Source organism: Ictalurus furcatus, chromosome 1 (assembly GCF_023375685.1).
Source record: "Ictalurus furcatus strain D&B chromosome 1, Billie_1.0, whole genome shotgun sequence".
NCBI lineage: Eukaryota > Metazoa > Chordata > Actinopteri > Siluriformes > Ictaluridae > Ictalurus > Ictalurus furcatus.
This window is the reverse complement of record NC_071255.1, coordinates 10,442,791-10,462,689: the sequence shown is the minus strand read 5'-3', so window position 1 is coordinate 10,462,689 and position 19,899 is coordinate 10,442,791. Positions and strand designations below refer to the sequence as shown.

The 19,899-nt window shown below is 41.2% G+C and overlaps 1 protein-coding gene across 2 annotated transcripts; it reads left to right on the top strand.

The window, feature by feature from the left end:
• Positions 1-4,402: 4,402 nt before the first annotated feature.
• On the top strand, positions 4,403-18,134 carry flot1b (flotillin 1b). 2 transcript variants are annotated; one of them, XM_053624758.1, is made up of 13 exons: positions 4,403-4,688; positions 7,249-7,334; positions 9,831-9,906; positions 12,994-13,084; positions 13,189-13,332; positions 13,492-13,611; positions 13,698-13,793; positions 13,888-14,040; positions 14,208-14,389; positions 14,522-14,567; positions 14,882-15,019; positions 15,121-15,285; positions 15,974-18,134. In XM_053624758.1, the coding sequence occupies exons 2-13, from the start codon at positions 7,292-7,294 to the stop codon at positions 15,995-15,997; spliced, it is 1,278 nt and encodes a 425-aa protein (XP_053480733.1). In that variant the 5' UTR covers positions 4,403-4,688; positions 7,249-7,291; the 3' UTR covers positions 15,998-18,134. The 2 variants fall into 2 exon arrangements, with proteins under 2 accessions (XP_053480733.1, XP_053480727.1); XM_053624752.1 differs by having other exon boundaries at positions 4,406-4,688; positions 7,274-7,334.
• Positions 18,135-19,899: the final 1,765 nt, after the last annotated feature.

Sequence of the window (19,899 nt, the reverse complement as noted above, 5' to 3'; positions counted from 1 at the left end):
TAACTTCTCAAAGCATTCCATGATGGCAGGTGTAATTGTGATTGGCTGGTAGTCATTGAGGCAGAACACAGACAATTTCTTTGGCACAGGGATGATTGTGGATATCTTGAAGCACACAGGAACACCTGCTTGGTTCATGTTGAAGATGTCTGTAAGGACATCTTAATGCTGATCAGCACAATCCCTGAGCCAGGTATATTATCAGGACCAGCAGCTTTCCATAGGTTAACTCTGGACAGGAATGTTGCTCTGTGCTTTGAACTGTGAGTAGAAATTGTTCAGTGCTTCTGTGAGCAAGGCATTGGCATCACAGACATGTGATGTAGCTTTGTAATCTGTGATGGTCTGAATACTTTGCCACATACGCAGTGTGTCCTTGGTGTTTTGGAAGTAAATATGAATTTGATTTGCATAGTTGTGCTTTGCCTCTCTGATAGCCCGGGACAGATGGGTCATGCTGTGCGGAGGGCTGGCTTGTTTCTTGATCTGAAGCCAAGTGTCTCAGGTTTTCAGTAGGCAAGTCATCCACGTTCTGCAGTCATCCACGGCTTTTTCAGTTCTGCAGTCATCCATGGCTTTGATTTGGTGATGGTTTAAAGGAAGGAACATCATCTATGCATTTGCTAATGTAGTCAGTCACTGTGGTGGGGTCATATGTAACAGAACATGGTCCAGTCTGTGTGCTCAAAACAGTTCTGAAGTGCTGAGATGGCTCCCTCAGACCAGGTTCTCACCGGTTTCATAACCGGTTTGGCACATTTCAGGAGTGGGCTGTATGCTGGGATTAGCATAACAGAGATGTGGTCTGAGCAGCCAATTATATGATGTTTCCGGAAATAAAATGAATGAGCTTACAGTTTAGTACAGATGAAGCTCATTTGAATATTTAACACAATATATAACAAACGTTTCAAATGAAGGGTTTATAAATGCAAAAGTTAGGGGGGGAAAAACTATTTTATTTGCAGCTTTTGCAAAATCGAGTATGAATCAATACATCTTTTTTTTTTACTTTTCTTTTGTTGCTGCAGTTTGGTTAGACTTTTTTTTTTTTGATTATTCTTGCACAGAAATGTATGACTCTTTTATAGGTGTGTGATGTAATATTCTACATCTCAGTGAGTACATAGTTAATAATATTATTTAATTTGATGAATATTATTTACATAAGTGCTTTATTTTCACAATGATACTATTAGACTGATAGTATCAGTCTTAGCACTATTAGACTGATAAATAACATGCAAAGTTATTACAAGTTATGACACTATTATGAATGTCACATAACTGTTTATTTTTATTTTATTAATTGTATGCAGTTATGCATGTTTAATTTGTTTATAGAACGCATTTCTATCATCCTTATTCCTTTTTTTCCTGCTGTTTATAACTTTAGGAAGCAATATCTACTGCATTTTAAATAAATACTATTTAGTGCAGTGGTGTGAGTTTTTGACTGACATTGTGTGCCAACAAAAAAAAATGTAAAGGGGAAATAATTAGAGCAAAAGAACAAAAGTTAGCACATGCGTTTATACACAGTTTTTACCCAATGAAATTCAATGCTCGTGTCTCTGTACATAGACAACTGATTTACGACTCATACAGGTCAACTGATCCTAATTCACTTTGATATAGGCCCGCCTGCTCTTTGCATGATTTGTTTAATTTGCTGTTAAATAAAATACATTTTAAAAAAAACACTACAATGAGCTTAAAAACACGGCAATGTGCAAAGATATAGAGTATTGATTTAGTGTCTGGGATTTACAATACGCTGTCTGGAGAGCCTGTGCACTGTCTGTGAAACAAATCTGTCTACAACCATTTCCTCCAGACCTCAGTCCTGTGATTGTAATCTAATCTAATCTAATCTAATCTAAGTTCATTCAATTTAACAGAACAGCACTGTCAGAACTCCCTTTCACCCCCTTCACCATCTGTGAAAATTTCTTCTTTTATTTTTATTGTTTTACATTTATTCATTTAGCAGACGGTTTTATCCAAAGCATCTTACAAATGAGGAAATTTTTTTTATTATTTATAGCAACGTTTTCTGTAAGGAGATGTTTATTTAATATTTACAGCATTTGGCAGAAGCTCTTATCCAGAGCGACTTCCATTTATCTCATTTATACATATGAGCAGTTGAGGGTTAAGGGCCTTGCTCAAGGGTCCAACAGTGGGGGTGATGGGGTTTGAACTCATGAACAGTTCTGAACAGTAGTCCAATGTCTTAACCACTGAGCTACCACTGCTGCTCGTTTCAGGGTCAGTCCATCTCAAGTGGTCCAATAACTGTAAAGGTCGGTTGAGCATTTATTTATTTTTTTTGAGTGATTACCTCTATGTATTGGCATTGCAAAACCACCAGTTTTTCCCTTTTTATTTCACTTGCTTTAACCTCAGTATCTCGGCTCATGTACACCGTTTTATAATCGGGGATGTGGCTGTGTTCAGGATGAACCAATCACATTTAATCTTATGTTCAATAGTAATTATCATACAGCTGTCATCAATGAAATTATTCTGATGAAGTTGTTCTGTAGGATTTTCTTCACGTCTTCTCGGTTTCATCTGACTGCTGAAGCTATGGTCTGCAAAGAGCTTACAAAGCCTTTACAGGGTCCCACCGTCGAAAGGTATCGATCAGAAGAGAGGTACAAAAACTTTGCAAAACATTAAATATACCATGAAACTCCATGAAGGCTGTCATCAACAAGTGCAGAAAATGGAGCACCACAGTGACGTCACCATTAACAAGATGTCCGTCTGAAATCTGTAAAAGGACAAGACAAAAACTGGGACCAACAGCCAAGAGGCCAACAGTAACATTAAATAACCTGCAGGAATATCTGTCAGGTACTGATTACTCTCTGCACGTGACAACAATCTCGCATATTCTTCACATGTCTGGGCTGTGGGGTAGGGTGGCTAGAGGGAAGTCCTTTCTCACAAACAACCTCCAAGCTAGGGTTAAGATTGATTTAGGAAGCTAACTAAATCACCCCAAACCATGTGTTATGGTCCGATGAGACCAATTCCAAAAGGTATAATAATTCCATAATTCCAAAAGGTATAATAATTCCATAAATCCAAAAGCTATAATAATTCCATAATTCAAAAATCTATAATAATTCCATAATTCCAAAAGGTATAATAATTCCATAATTCCAAAAGGTATAAGAATTCCATAATTCAAAAACCTATAATAATTCCATAATTCAAAAATCTATAATAATTCCATAATTCCAAAAGGTATAATAATTCCATAATTCCAAAAGGTATGATAATTTGAAAAGGTATAATAATTCCATAATTCCAAAAGGTACGATAATTCGAAAAGGTATAATAATTCCATAATTCCAAAAGGTATAATAATTCCATAATTCCAAAAGGTATGATAATTCGAAAAGGTATAATAATTCCATAATTCCAAAAGGTATGTTTGATGCCCAAAAAAAGCACATCACCAAAAGAACACTATACCCATGATGAAGCATGGTGGTGGCAGCATCATGCTTTAGGGCTGCTTTTCTTCAGCCAGAACTGGGGCTTTTATCAAGGTGGAGGGAATCGTGAATAGCTACAGATACCATTTGATTTTAATGCAAAACCTTCAGGTGTCTGATAGTAAGCTGAAGATGAAAAGGAATTTCACCTTTCAGCACAACAATGACCCAAAGCATACATCCAAATCAAAAAAGCAATGGCTTAACCAAAAGAAGATCAATGTTTTTGAATGATCTAACCAGAGCCCAAATCTGAATCCAACAAAAAATCTGTAGAGTGACCAGTTTGGACCAGTTTGGGACAGAAGCAGTTTGGGACAGTCTGGGACAGAAGCAGTTTGGACCAGTTTGGGACAGAAGCAGTTTGGGACAGAAGCAGTTTGGACCAGTTTGGGACAGAAGCAGTTTGGACCAGTTTGGGACAGAAGCAGTTTGGGACAGAAGCAGTTTGGACCAGTTTGGGACAGAAGCAGTTTGGGACAGTTTGGGACAGAAGCAGTTTGGGACAGAAGCAGTTTGGGACAATTTGGGACAGAAGCAGTTTGGGACAGTTTGGGACAGAAGCAGTTTGGGACAGAAGCAGTTTGGGACAGAAGCAGTTTGGAACAGTTTGGGACAGAAGCAGTTTGGGACAGTTTGGGACAGAAGCAGTTTGGGACAGTTTGGGACAGAAGCAGTTTGGGACAGAAGCAGTTTGGGACAGAAGCAGTTTGGAACAGTTTGGGACAGAAGCAGTTTGGGACAGAAGCAGTTTGGGACAGAAGCAGTTTGGAACAGTTTGGGACAGAAGCAGTTTGGGACAGTCTGGGACAGAAGCAGTTTGGGACAGAAGCAGTTTGGGACAGAAGCAGTTTGGGACAGTCTGGGACAGAAGCAGTTTGGGACAGAAGCAGTTTGGGACAGTTTTAATTCTGTAGTCAGGGTATAAAGTTGGCTTGGCGTGTTTTTCCCACCAGGTGGCGGCGTGTGCTGTAAGACAGTGGGCGTGGTCGCGTGTTTCTGTTTTCCGGTCACAGGGCGTGGTCAGCGTGTCTACTGTCTGGTGTCGTGTTCCTGAGGATTTCACACACATACACGCACAGTGGGAGGAGGGGATTTACTTTAACTGTCAACACTCCAGCGTTTCCAGACATTCAGTGACTGCATTCTTGCTTCTTTTCCAGCTTTTATCTTCCGGTAAGTGATTTAAGAGTCACTATTCCCCTTACACATGAATAAATATAAACGTGCAAGGAACAGAAACATGATGATTTTAGTTTACATTATTATTATTATTATTATTATTATTATTATTAGGAGCTAGCGGGCTAGCTGCTTACGGCACACTGTTGATTAGACACAGAAATCACCTCGAGAGCAGATTGGACAGCTTTCCTGTGTTTTGTAGAAGTGTTTATGTTTAATTTAAATCATTTCCACACTTCATACTCGAGCGTTATTGCCATGTTGTGACTGAAATGTGTTTGGTGTTTGCTAATCCAGCTAATCTGTTGAGGTTGCAGTTTATCGAGAAGGACTGGATTTAAAGTCGGATTTATTGATATATTTATATTTCTATAGAAGCATTACTGTAGATAAAGCTAGGATAACCAGAGTGAAAGTGCAGTATAATCTCTTTTATGCCGTGTAATGTTGACTCGTTTCCCACAGTTAGGCCTCGGTTCATCCTGACTCGGTTCCCTGACATGATCTCCTCTACCTGCAGTGTGTAGTGTTGATGAATCTCACTCAGGAGCTGTGTGTCAACACTTTACACCATTTCGCGTTTCTGCGTTACTGAGAGGATACAGGAGCTTTCTCTGTTAATCAGCTGCCATGTGAGCTTTATGGATGGAGCTGTTGTGGTTTTGACTGCAGCCGGATGGAGCTGTACAAACAGGAAGTGTGTGTGTGTGGGAGGGGAAAGGGGTGGGATGGGAAACATGATGAAAGAGAAGTCATGTGATTTGGACCTGCCTCATTTCACTCCCCATGTGAAATGACATCTGATTCTCTCAGGTTCAAGCCCACATACACTATATATACATACACACACACATATATTCTACACATATGTGTATATACTGTATGTGTGTGTGTGTGTGTAATATATATATATATATATATATATATACACACACACTATATGTGTATATGTATGTATATAATGTGTGGGTATATATATATATATATATATATATATATATATATATAGATAGATAGATAGATAGATAGATACACACACTGTATGTTTGTGTATATATATGTGTATATAATAGGGATGCCACGAGAACCGATACTTCAGTACCATGTCGGTACAAACATTCTTAAAACGTGCCGGTACTTGTTTTTCTGCAGTATCGTTAGTACCGTTTGTAACGAAAGTACCGCGGTTGCGATTCTTCCAGACCTGATGGGGGCAGCAAATACGCGCGAGTGTTTTACAAGTAGTGTTTTACGGTCCACAAGTAGTGAAGAAGAAGAGGAACACCTACAAGCACACGGGAAACACTACAGAAGTTTAGTTTAGCTTAACAAGTTTAGCTACGCCCCGACTCGTTGAGAGGAAAGCTAGTATCGGACATCACTATATCTTGGCTCCTGAAAATTTGAATTGGCGCCTAAATATTTTGGGTTTAGGAGCTCCTAGATTTTTTTTTTGCCTGGAGCCCTTTATTTGAAGTGTATTCCCATTGATATTTAATATTTTTTAGTACACCTGTTTGTACTAAAATTCCCCCCTGCCTTAGAGGACTTTGTTCCTCAGTCACGTGACGATTTCTCCTCCGTCTGATGGAGACTGAGGTCATGTTGGGAATAAAAGGTAACCATGACAAACAGTAAACTGAAGAAAGTCAGTGACGGTGACTCTGGCTATTAGGCTAAAGCTAGCGGCGTCGCATTACGTGTGTATGACATCGTGCCCTGTCGAATAGGAAGTGGCTTATACTTCCGGATAGTAAAAACCGCTCGTGTTCCATTTGAGATGATATTACCTTTCTAAAATCCACACACTAGACAGTAGAGTACACAGTACATATTGTAAGTGTATAGTACGTCATTTGGGACACAACTTTAGTGTTTACTCTCCCAAGCGTGTTTTCGGAACAGAAGTAAGGTAATGAGTAAACGCACCTCGTGCCACGCGCGGACCGACTAATCGATAATGAGATTCGTTGACGACGATTTTCATAATCGATTATTATTGATTAATTGTTGCAGCTCTGATCAAAATCAACACAAAAATGGTTTACTGACCACAAAATCAAGGTCCTGCCATGACCATCCCAGTCCCCTGACTTGAACCCCATAGAAAACCTGTGGGGTGAATTGAAGAGGAGAGTCCACCAGCGTGGACTTTGAAATTTAAAGGATCTGGAGAGATTCTGTATGGAGGAACGGTCTCAGATCCCTTGCCATGTATTCTTTAACCTCATCAGGATTATAGGAGAAGACTCAGAGCTGTTATCTTGGCCAAGGGAGGTAGCACAAAGTATTGACTCAAAGGGTGCCAATAATTGTTGCACACCTATATTTAACAAAGATATTTTTTTATAAACCTGTGTTGTGTTTGCAATTGTTTGATATCCATGAGAGCAGAGTATTTTTGTGAATGTTTTGAACAAAAGATCAAAAGGTTAAACAATAAAGACAAATTTTCACAGCCGCCTTTTCTCATATTTACCAAGAGTGCCAATATTATTGGAGGGGCAGTGTGTACGTCTGTGTGTGTGTGTGTGGTTTTTTTTTTTCCAAGGAATTGAAATCTGAACTCCGTGCAGGTCCAGGACAGTCGGAACATGTTCTACACTTGCGGTCCCAACGAGGCCATGGTGGTCTCAGGTAAGGACACGTCACTCCTCGCGGTAATGTCTGTTCGTGTTCGTAAGTACGTGACCTTTCTCTTAGGACGCACCGCACGATAATCTCATTTTATTCATTATGAATACATCTGCGTTCACACAAACGGGACGAACAGCTCGTTTCCTAAGTCACCTGACCTCAGACCCGATTATGAAATCCACAAAAGTATTAGATGTTGTGAATATAAACTGTGAAGCCATACAGTGGGGTTTAAAAGTCTGAGAGCAGACTGAAAATCTGGGATTTCTTATCATTTAAACATAAGCTTCGGGTCTTATGGAAAACTTAGTGCACCTGAAACGTGCCTAATTTTTGTTTGAGGTCTTATACAATAGATTTACATGCATCCAAGGTCAAAAAACACTCTAACGTGCTCATAATTTCAATTGCGTTATTACCTTTTTCCCCCCAGTGTCACAAACGACTCATTAAATGATCCGTTCTAAAGGGTTCATTCTGTACTCCTCCTTTCAGAGAGCATACTCTGCTCTGATTGGTCAGATGTTCCAGTCTGTTGTGATTGGTCTACCGCTGTCAGCGAGCAGCCAATGAAGACGGTTAGTACAGGAAGTAAAGTCTGGAATCACTAACGACTCGTTTCAGCCGTTCAGAATCGGTTCCTTCTTCTGGGAGTCAATAACTCCGTTTGTCGTCCGCTTTGATTTTTGAAACTTTGCAGACTTTTCACATTCACAAACAGCTCTGTAACACACTACATGATGGGTGATATTTGAAAAACCATAATAGGTGCACTTCGAGACAAAGAATGGACATGTTCAGTATCTTCAATATTCAGTATTCATGATTCTGCAGAATCTCTAGGTCTCTGTTTAAAGTATGTGTTTGATTTTCCGTGAGTCCTGTCCCTTCCATTAAAGCATGTGTTCAGACAACACTCTGATGGATACGATGCAACACGGATCATCAGGTTTTACCCAAACTTATAAACTTCATGTAAATATTTCTAAGATTCTATTCTTCACTCATGTTATTGTTGATAAAATCTGTAATGATTAAAAAAAAAAAAAAAAAGAAAGAAATTAGAAAAGAGTGAAAAATCGAATAGAATAGTTTTCCACGAGTGGCCTCCAAAGTGAAACCGAGTTTGTTACATAGTATACAGTGTACAATATAGAATGGTGCTGTGATTAGATTAGATTAGATTCATTATTTTGTAAACTGAATACATAGGAAATCAATGTAACCGGTCAGTTACATAATACTGGTTAAGTAAGCATTTATGCCCAAACATAGCCTTGTTTAGGTTGTGGATGAAGAGCTAGCAAGTCTCACACAAACTAGCCGTGAATTTGAAAGATAGCAGGTTGCCATGTATCTGTAAAAAAAAAAAAAAAAAAAACGTATACAGGTAATTGATAAAGATTTACGGATGGTAGAAATAATGAATTGTTAGATGCAGTTCTTCTTGCTAGACGCACAAAAATGCCATACGAGGACTTTTACATGGGTGAATGCGTTCAAATGTGTGTTATTATTGAAAGATGCTGAACATGCCAGATATGTGTGCTGAAAAAAACAAAACAGTGAAATACATTAAACCTCGTGTTTGTAATGATGGATGAAATAATAATAATTTTGAATGATCTGAACTGAAAATACATCATGTATCCCATGGGGGTTGCATACTTTTCACATCGTTTTATAATCCCACGACGGCACCTAATCGGTGTAAATGGAATTGAATTTGTCTAGATGTAATCTGTTAATCTGGATTAGGAATGTGTTCCACCGGGGAAACGATCATTTGTCGGGTTGCAGAAATGTCCCGTGTGTGTGTGTGTGTGTGTGTGGTGCCGTTTGAGTAGTCTCAGTGTTTCACGATTCTCAACATTCAGTTTATATGAACATGCTCATTAAAATCAAAATGTTGTGGTCACCTGAGTAATTTCAAATCTGAATCATAATTCGAACCACACCCATATCTCGTAGTGGTAAAAGTTCACGGTTCATGAAAATCAAGATCAAAATCTTTGTTAAAAAAAAAAGAAGCAGAAACCACACGCTTAACTTCAGAGTCTCAGTCTGATCTTTATTTTGCATGATCAGGTAATGTTTGGATTTATTTGACTTGAACCCCGGGGGAGGGGGGAGGGGGGCTTCTTTTTACACACTCCTGCCTCCATCTTCCTCTGTCCAACAGCTGCTTTAAAATCAGTGATGCATCATGTTGCAACATCGTTTAGATGCAATGACCCCTTTTTTTTTTTTTTTTCCTCCTCCTTCAACGTTTCCATTATTTCACACCGGTTCTGCCACGATTTCACAATCGATGCTACAGATTAAAGGACGTTGTGACTGCAGTTGTTTGTATAACGGAAACATTGATATAGTAACCGAGGCTGCAGTTAGTGTAAAGTGGGATAACGTACAGCGATACAGGTGTAGTATGTTTCTACACTGCTTTGTTGAGTTGAGTGCATTCTGGGATCTGACCCGTCTCTTCTCCTCCTACAGGCTGTTGCCGCGCTCCTCCACTTATGGTTGCAGGCGGACGAGTGTTCGTCATCCCTTGTATTCAGCAGATTCAGAGGTACGGATTCGGTACTGTTCTGTCACTTAAAAATACGAGTCTTATAGCTCGTTATTCAGCCAACAAGGAAAGGTCTGAAGATACACTGCACTTTAAATCCTTTATACCGTCGAACTCATTATCTGTACTGAGCAAGACCCGGCTCCGTGTATGTTCTGCAAGTCCGCGCTTTCCGTTAAACGTATTTTATTGAAGTGTCCTGCTTTTAATGCAAGTAGACGACATTTTTATGTAGTAAGCTCACTTAAGGACTCGTTTAGTACGATTTTACCAGAAAAGGTGTTTAGACTTTTAATCATATGTCAATGTGAAACATCTTATATAATCTTAACTGCTGTATTTTCCTTCCGTTTGGTTATTGTATTTATGTAAGGCTCGTAATTTTTATACGTCCATGGCATTAAAAGCTACACTACTACTACTACTACTACTACTACTATCTGTACTGAGCTATCCCTTTGTAAGCATTCCCACGAAATATCCAACAGTGTGAATGAAATAAACACGGAAAGTACTACAGTAATGGATTAAGGAATGATGCGTGTTGAAATTATTCTGTTCAAAATTCCAATGATTCAAACGTTTAATAACGAAATTCAACAGTGCGAGTATGTACACATATACGTACCCTAGATGCAAATGGATTTTCATCTAATTCACCTCATTTCTATCCACCACATATCTAGCAAAAAAAAAAAAAAAATGACTACAGACGAGTATTCTGACGTTTCCCTGTACCGAACAAAGAAAGGAAAACCAATCACAGGAGTTCTTTTGTCTTGAATAGGAATTCTTAGCACACGACGCTTAGGATCAAAGGTCATACTCATCTAACCCAGGCTTACCATTGATTTCCCGAGATACAGGACTTTAACGTTGCAAACATATGGAATTCGGCATCAGTTGTTTGTCTGAGAACAGCTGAAATATAAACAATAACAGTGACTCAGCTGGTTGGTTGGGTGAAGAATGGGAAAAGTGTCTACCATAAACACATTGCATGGTCAGGGTTTACAGTGTGATGAATGTTATCAGTATGATTGACCAGGAGATCCACCAAGCATGTAGTGACCGAGCTTAAAGTCTGGAGCGGGTAGAATAATTTGATGGTTTTAAGGCAGGAATGGACAAACCACTTTCCCAGGACAATCAGATTATGTGCCTCTTTCTGTCAGCTTTTTATTTGTCATCGCCTGGTGGACAAAAATACCTAGTAGGCTGTTTATATGGCACTCACCAGCGTTTTCTGTCATGTACATCAACCAGAGGAGGTCCATTTAATATGTAGTAGTGAAACATAACATGATGCATTAGACATAAACATGGACAAAAGTGGATACCGAAGGCTGGGAAATATGAGCAGACTTGAAAAGATCAGCCAGAGAGTGAATTTGATGGATGGATGTATGGTACTGTTTCATTCCTCCTGACAGCCAATGGTGGTGTGTATCACCTGGATAGCACCTTATGTGCATGTGTACACATGCTGAGCTCTTGCACCAAGGTCGACGTATCACGCAGTATCTGCGATACTCTCATTCGGATAGAGTTGATACATCAGTCGTTCCCTCTCTCCATCTTCCCTGTGCATATGTCGGACTACACGAGGGAGCTATCTGCCTAGAATCCTGTAAACACAGTGCAGGGTTCAGCAGCTGGGTCACAGAGTCCTGTTTGTAGCCCCAAAATCTTCTTTGGCCAGCAAGAAATTGGTTCCCACTGCTGCTTTTACTAGTTACTACTCAGAACACCTCAGCATGCTATTTGGTGGTTTCATCCTCAAGCACAACTTCTGGTCTAAATGGATGATAAGATCTGGCACCATTAGCCAGATCGCTTTTGAGGGCCTGGCCCCTTGGAATGAATACGAACATCTAGCATTTCAGGAGTCACTTCTGAATGCAAGAGCCCTTGTATACTCTTAAAAGTTGTTCAGGAAATGGTGGTCACGTTATCAGTTGGATCCTGTGCACTGTCCAGTTTCTCGGATTTGGAGTTTTCTCCAAGGACTGCTAAAACACAGCAAGTCCCCACAGTACCCCATGAGTCCAGCATGGGAACTCCTCCTTGTGCTGGAGCCCCTCCTTATGAGCCCCTACCTGAGTGAAGTGGGTTTCTTCAGAACTGCCTTGCCAGCACTCACTTCAACTAAAAGAGTTGAGGAGTTGCCTGGTCTGGCAATAAGTTTGCCTGGCTTGCGTTGGTGGACAGATGACTCCGGGGTGATCTTGTGGCTGAGTCTGGGATTTCTGCCAATGCAAAATCACTCAGCAATGTGAATCAGATTATTGACCCTGTAGCTTTCAAGGATGGTGAGTCTGTAGAGTGTTCCTTCCTTCCTTCCTTCCTTCCTTCCTGTGCCTGGTACGCGCCTTACTATGTTATTAGGACCCAACAACAGCCATCCAGTCTAACAGGCCAGCTGTTTATTTGCTCAGGGGATAAGACATCGTTTAAGCAGAGGTTTGCCCAAGGGACGGTGGATGCTATCAAGCTAACCTATAGACAGGCTGGACGCCCAACCCCTACTGTGACACACCACTTTACAAGGAGTGTCTCGTCCTCATGAGCCACTCCAAGGAAACTCTGCTGCTGCTACCATGTAAATTTTTTTAACCAGGTATACTACAAGGTTAACGTTGCACCTCCCAGTGTTGAGTTATCACTGAGCACTTTTCATGGTAGCCCAAAGGTGAGACCCGTCCCTCATGATGTTCTCCAAGTGTCTCAGACCGCCCCTGGTAGGTGAAAAGAATGATTGTCATTCTGAACCTGCACAGCTTAGTTGTAGGAATGATTGATGCATGATGACGGTATTTATAGTGATCACTACATGAGTTTGCTGGAAGGTCTCAGCATGCATGCATGCGTCCGTGTTCATAGGCCCATAGTTCATGGGTAAGTATTGTTCTTTAAAGCCACAGAGAAACATGATCCTGTCAATCAAATGGTTCGGTTATTTTTGCTTCTGCATTTGATGGCCACAGAACTTAGGTCTGAGCAACATCATTAGCATGGCCTTCTTTTCCTTTAAATTAGTTGCTGTTTGCTTTAAATCAAGAGTCTCTCTCTCTCTCTCTCTCTCAGGATATCTTTGAATACTCTGACTCTTAACGTGAAGAGTGATAAGGTCTACACCAGGCATGGTGTACCCATCTCAGTGACTGGCATTGCACAGGTCAGGCGTTCATACATTTTTTACGTACACACACACACGCTCTCTCACATACACTTTCCCATACTAAAGTCTGTGACGTGTGGGACTTGGTGTCTGCCTTGCAGGTGAAAATTCAGGGCCAGAATAAGGAGATGTTGGCTGCTGCTTGCCAGATGTTCTTGGGGAAATCGGAGACTGAGATTTCCCACATCGCCCTGGAGACACTGGAAGGTCATCAGAGAGCCATTATTGCTCACCTGACCGTGGAGGTAAGGAGACAGTGGAGGTCTCCATGAGTTAATGACACATGAAAATGGCTAAAATGATCACCTTTGTGTCATTATTATTTTTTGCAGCTATTACAATTATTCCAACACCAATAGTCGTGTAGAACTTTTAGCGTGTGTATACTCTCTGATTTCCCGTAGGAGATCTATCAGGATCGTAAGAAGTTTTCCGAGCAAGTGTTCAAGGTGGCTTCTTCTGATTTGGTCAACATGGGCATCGGTGTGGTCAGCTACACGCTTAAAGACGTTCATGATGACCAGGTGATGTCCATGTGCAACACATCCCCACACACTCGCACCTTTTAACGTGTGCTGTAAGCTGATGCTGTCTGGTGTTCTTCTTTAAGGACTACCTGAACTCTCTGGGTAAAGCTCGCACAGCCCAGGTGCAGAAAGACGCCCGCATCGGAGAGGCTCAGTACAAGAGGGATGCAGTGATCCGGGTACGACCTTCCTTCCTCTTAGACCTGTAGTGTTTTTTGGTTTTTTTTCCCCACAGAAAGAATTTCATATATGAAATCGTGTGTGTGTATTTAGGAAGCCCATGCCATGCAGGAGAAGGTTTCTGCACAGTACAAGAACGAGATCGAGATGGCGAAGGCTCAGAGAGACTATGAGCTGAAAAAGGCGGTCTATGATATGGAGGTTAACGCTAAGAAAGCGGAGTCTGAGATGGCCTATCAGCTTCAGGTACAGCAATCACATGACGCATCTAGGATCGAAAGCCATGACTTCTCAAACCAAACCGAAACCATCTGAACAGTGGCTTTTGTAAAACACAGCTAGGGTGACGAGAAGTAAACGATCTTCCTTTCGGAAAATCTCATTGGAGGAATTTTGCTCTGCTCCTGGGTCAGGTGGCCAAGACAAAGCAGAGGATTGAGGAGGAGAAGATGCAGGTGCAGGTGGTGGAGCGCGCTCAGCAGATCACTCTGCAGGAGCAGGAGATCACCCGCAAAGAGAAGGAGCTGGAGGCCAGAGTCATGAAGCCAGCCGAGGCGGAGAAATACAAGCTAGAGAAACTCGCCGAGGCCGAAAGGTTAGCGAAGCTTTGAAAGGAAATCTGCCTGTGCCAAAACGGTTCTCCACGGAACCGCTGCCAGACCTCCGATCAGCGTATAGGATAACGAAGCGCATAAGTCACACCTTCTTTCTCTCTTTCACCTGACAGGCTGCAGTTGATCATGGAGGCTGAAGCTGAGGCTGAATCTATTAGAGTAAGCGCTGACTTTTTTTTCCTTTTCATGAAAAAGTATAGACGTTCCACCGTCCATGCGATATAGTCTCAAGATTCTATGTACGTTGTTTTCAGACTTATTTTCTGCACTAACACATCCTCCCTAATGCAAAACACATTTCCTGTTTACCCTTTGTAAGATACAGATAATGACTTTCTATGTTTCTGTGAATTTTTAAAGCCTGGACAAGTAAATCTGAAAAAAGGTGGAATCTGGAAAGGTAGAAAAACCTGGATAAAGTACGTTATTAAATTCAGCCCAGTTTCTAACCTCTCTCTCTCACTGTCTCTCAGATTAAGGGTGAGGCAGAAGCGTTTGCCACGTTGGCTAAGGGCCGCGCTGATGCTGAGCAGATGGCCAAGAAGGCTGAAGCTTTCAATCAGTACAAGGAGGGAGCCATGGTGGATATGCTGCTGGAGAAACTGCCTCTGGTCAGTCCATCTTACCGATTAAATCCTGTCCAGTTCTGCTAGTACAGGATCGATTACCAACTAGAGCAGTTTCTAAATATGTGACGCGTTCTTTCTTCAAGATGGCAGAAGAGATCACCAAGCCCCTCTCAGCAGCTCAGAAAATCACCATGGTGTCCAGCGGAGGATCAGAGGTAGGAGCAGCCAAGCTGACAGGAGAAGTCCTGGACATCATGGTCCGCCTGCCTCAGGCTGTGGAGAAACTGACTGGAGTCAGCATCTCTCAGGTGAGCACACACACACACACACACACACACACACACACACACACACACACACATTCTCTCTCATTCCTAATTAGAAATGCTTCAGTGTACATATACATACATTAATGATTTCTGTGAAGGTCCTCTCCATGTTCATGTGGGTTTCCTTCCTATCTGAGCGGTTAGCCCATTTGCCTCGCGCTTCTGGGGGTCGGGGGTTCGAATCCCGCCCTCGCCCTGTGTGAACAGAGCTTGCATGTTCTCCTCATGCTTTGAGGGTTTCCTCCCCCAGTCCAAAGACATGCGTTGTAGGCTGATCGGCATTTACAAAACATTCAGGCTCCAGGCTCTGGAGTAGGATAAGCGGTACTGGAAAATGGATGGATGGAGATTAAAATTGGACCTGATACAATTGGAGAGAATTTAAAAGTGCACTACACACAGACATGTCTTTTTAAAAAAAAAAAAAAAAAAAAAAAAAAAAAGGGACTTCGAAGTTCTATGTCGTGTTAGAATGAAACAAACAGCCTCATTAACTGACTCGTCCTTCAGAGGGTTAACGAACGTTGGCATGGTAACCTGTGTGTCTAACGCCGCTTATTTACACAACGCAGCTCAGCTACTCTGTGTTTGTACAGCAGGTAGAGATGCTCTTTAACTCTGGTTGACGCAGGACAAATACTAAAAACCGTGCGCTCTGTATCGACAGGTTACCTCCACACGCATGGGCTAAACAAGAACCTGGAAAAGTGGAGAAGAAGCTGTTCACTAACGGATGCTGTGTTCATCCCTCCTCCTGTTTCTGTGTACACCTGCATGTTCTAAACGTTCTTGCTGTTCGAGCCTTATGATAGCTGTAGGCAGGTTTATTTTGTGTTTTTTGTTTTTTTTTCCTGAGGGATTTATTATCCTTCATCTGTTTTTATGTCTCTTTTTATATATCAGTACGAGACATTTCATTTTGTATGGAAAAATTTTCCCCCCAAGCTCCGGCGGAGTCGTTCAGGTCATTCCTGTTAGTTGTGTAAGAGAGTGCACGATTCCTATAGCATCGCTGCGTTTATTTTGAAGTCCGCGTCTATGTAAAATAAGCATGTACCTACTAATAGTGATTAAATCCCAAAGTGCATTTAAACAGCGTAATCCTCACGTACTAACTGTCTTAACTGTTACTGAAGCTACTGTCCGTGTGCGTACTACTAATGGCTTTACAAACCTCAATAATTGTTTAAGTAGTATTCAGTGGTAATCCTTTTTGTTACTCTGTTAGCCAAAGTACGTACAGATGACACGGGATAGATATATATATATATATATATATATACATACACATACAAGTGTGTAAAACAATTAAATCACAGCTGTGAGTTTTAATACCTTCCCCTCATGTGTTAAACAAGTATTGAGTTTTGTACAGCCTGACGTGTGAACCGTGAACGTGATCGCTCGTCCTGCCTTTACACCGCCCTCCTTTACTGCTCCGTAGGAAGCGAATGTTTCATTCTTGAATTTCTAACGCGAGCGACCGAAAACCGCAGTCAATGTTAGGAAAGGAAAGCAACTGAACGAGATCTGCAGACATCTTGCAGAGAGCAGTGGAAGGAAGTGTAAGGAAGAAGAGAGAAATGAAAGGGGTTGAAGTTGGCCACATCTAAACAAAGTCTGTTAAATGTAGGTCAAGTACCGAGAGGGGGATTTTCACTCGTTCGACCTTCGCCTCAAAAATGTTTTAGTTAGCATAGAGAGAAAGAGATGTGGTGAAGGACATGTGATTTCTCGCTCTAATCTTGTGAGTCGAAGTGTAATTTGCTAGCTGTTAATACCAGACTCATCCGAAGTGTCCGACTTCAGTTGATCACTAAGTGCCTAAATCTACACGTTTCGTTCACACCCACGCATTTGATTCAACCTAATGTCTGCGTAGCATGCGTGCGTTCTAGACCACATCTGTACAGAACTGTTTTGCTCTTTCATTGCAATCCTGCCACTCTTTTTCACCTTGTAGTGCTTGTGTCAAATCATCTTGCATTTCTGTTTCTATATATATATATATATATATATATATATATATATATATATATATATATATATATATATATATGTTATCCTATCCCATACTAACTTCTACTTATGTCACGTTGACACTGTATTGTGGAATACGAGACAATATATAGGAACGTAACTCAATATGATTGTTCAAGTTATTTCAAAATAAATGAAATTCCTTAACTATTCTGTTTATTTGTATGTATAAACTGCATTTGTGCATATATATATATATATATTTTTTTTTTGTCTGAAATGGTTACTTTATTAAAACTACAAAAAATAAGACAACAGCCAACAACATTTAACACAGTCAGCGAAGCTCAGAGAGACCGGACCCATTCAGAACCATTCACAACGACGATAACCAAATATCAGTGAAGAACATTATGTCCCATTGACTATTTACATACCCTCATATCCCTTTAACGTTAAAGAAACAGGAGCGTGAGGCGTAGCTGAAAAATGCTGCCTGAAATCGGAGTTTATAAAAAAAAAAAAATACAAGTTTTAGTTCAGGATTACAGTGTATCAAAAAGGTTAAAGGACATCGGACATGGCAACATAACCATTTATGAATCACATTCTTTCCTTCTGAATGTTAACAGTATGTAGGGTTAAGCTAGTGGCTTTGTAATCCTCGGACCCCACCACTCGTACGTGCGTAAACAACTTTGTCTGATACAAAATGAATTCGCTGCTTCAAGTGCCACTAGAGAATTCTTTAAAGATAAAAAATAAAGGGGGTGGGGTTTGAAACCAGCATTCTGATGTACTTTTTGTACTCATTCACACTGAAAATGAATAAAAATGTTTGTAACGGCTCTGCTATCACTGATTGTACCAGTTGACAGTAAAGTGCAAATAAAGCCTCTTGTAGGTGTAGTGTTGGGTAACGATCACTGTCTAACAGTCCTAAATCTTTCACGTACTAATAAACGTACTCGCGCTTCTTCACTCTTCGTCTGAAATCGAACGGGAAATCGTGTGACGTCTTTATTTGGCGATACGGACCAATTCGTAGCTGAATTCACATCCAAGTTACTGGACCTTCACATTCGCTGGCGGTAGTCGGAGGTACGTTATTTCCTATTATTAACCAGTCTACGGTGGTGCAGTGGAGAAGGGTGGAGTCAATGACTGTATATAATGTGGAGAGAACGAGGCTGTGCTGATTCCCACACTGTGTTGCTTTTGAAGCCAAAAGGGGTTCACCCGGTGCCCATCCACAACGAATATGAGATCACCGTTCACACTCTCGATGAGGACGAATGAGAAACAATTCCAAGCCTAACTGGTCAATACACCATTAACAGGTCATCCCATGAGTGTGTAACACCCAAATTTCCCCCCTTTTTTGGCTGCTCCCGTTCGGGGTCACCACGTCGGATCAACCCTCCGCATTGGACAGAAAATGAGAGGGCACTGGCCCGTGCGTCCCTCCAGTGGCTGTTGTCGGTTTCCTGTCCGGGAGTCGAGAGTGCGCCGCACGCAACCGCTAGTCCCACTTCTCATCCTTCCAAGGTGCTTTAGGAAAACGAATTAGTTAAGCATCAAGAACTTCAAAGAACGTCCTCTTGGAGGTCACTAAGAGCGGGTGATTGCAGAATTAGACCAGGCTTTGCTGTATCGATGCTCAAAGTTATTAACACACTCCAATTATGGACACGCTCTCTGTGTTGTCTCTGCTCTGTCAGTTCTAGCACGTCAAGATACATCCAGTAACTTCATCTGTTAACTTCTATAAAACACATTCCACCTTAAAAGCCATCTTGAGATTGGAGTGAAATCTTAGGACAACACACAAACTTAAAGTAGTCATAGCAAGACATGGCTTTTCCAGCCAATTGTATTGAAAAATGGTCGTTTCTCGAGAGCCTCCTAGTGGTCAAAAAGTGTAACAGATCCAGCTCTGCCTAATAATATACACTCACTGTCCACTTTATTAGGAATTTATTTAATCCAATCAGTCAATTGTGTGGCAGCAGCACAAGCTCACAAGCTTCAGTAAATGTTCACATCAAACATTAACATCAAATATCCCCCCTCAATATTCAACTGTTCCACTGTCCAGAGTCTGTGTCCCCTGTAACCTAAATATTCCTGCTCTTAGCTGACGGCAATGGAACCCTTTGTGGTCTTTTGCTGTCGTAGCCCACCGCCTCAAGGTTTGACGTGTGCCGAGTTCTGAAATGCTTTTCTGCTCGCCATGGTTGTACAGAGTGCTGATTTGACTTACCGTAGCCTACCGTTTGACCTCGCTCATCAACAAGCCACTCCCACCCACAGGACTGCCGCTCGGTTAATGTTTTTGTATAAGCCCTGGAGAATGCTGTGCATAAAAATCCCAGGAAATCAGCAGTTTATGAAATACTCAAACCAGCCCAAACCATGCCACAGTCAAAATCACAGAGATCACACTTTTCCCCCCCATTCTAATGTTCGATCACGTGAACATTAACTGAAGCTCTTGACTTGTATCTGCAGGATTTTATGCAATGAACTGCCACATGATTGGCTGACAGGTGTTCCTATTAAAGTGATGCAGGAGTGTATGCAGTTAGCGCTGTCCTTCTGTATGTCGCTACA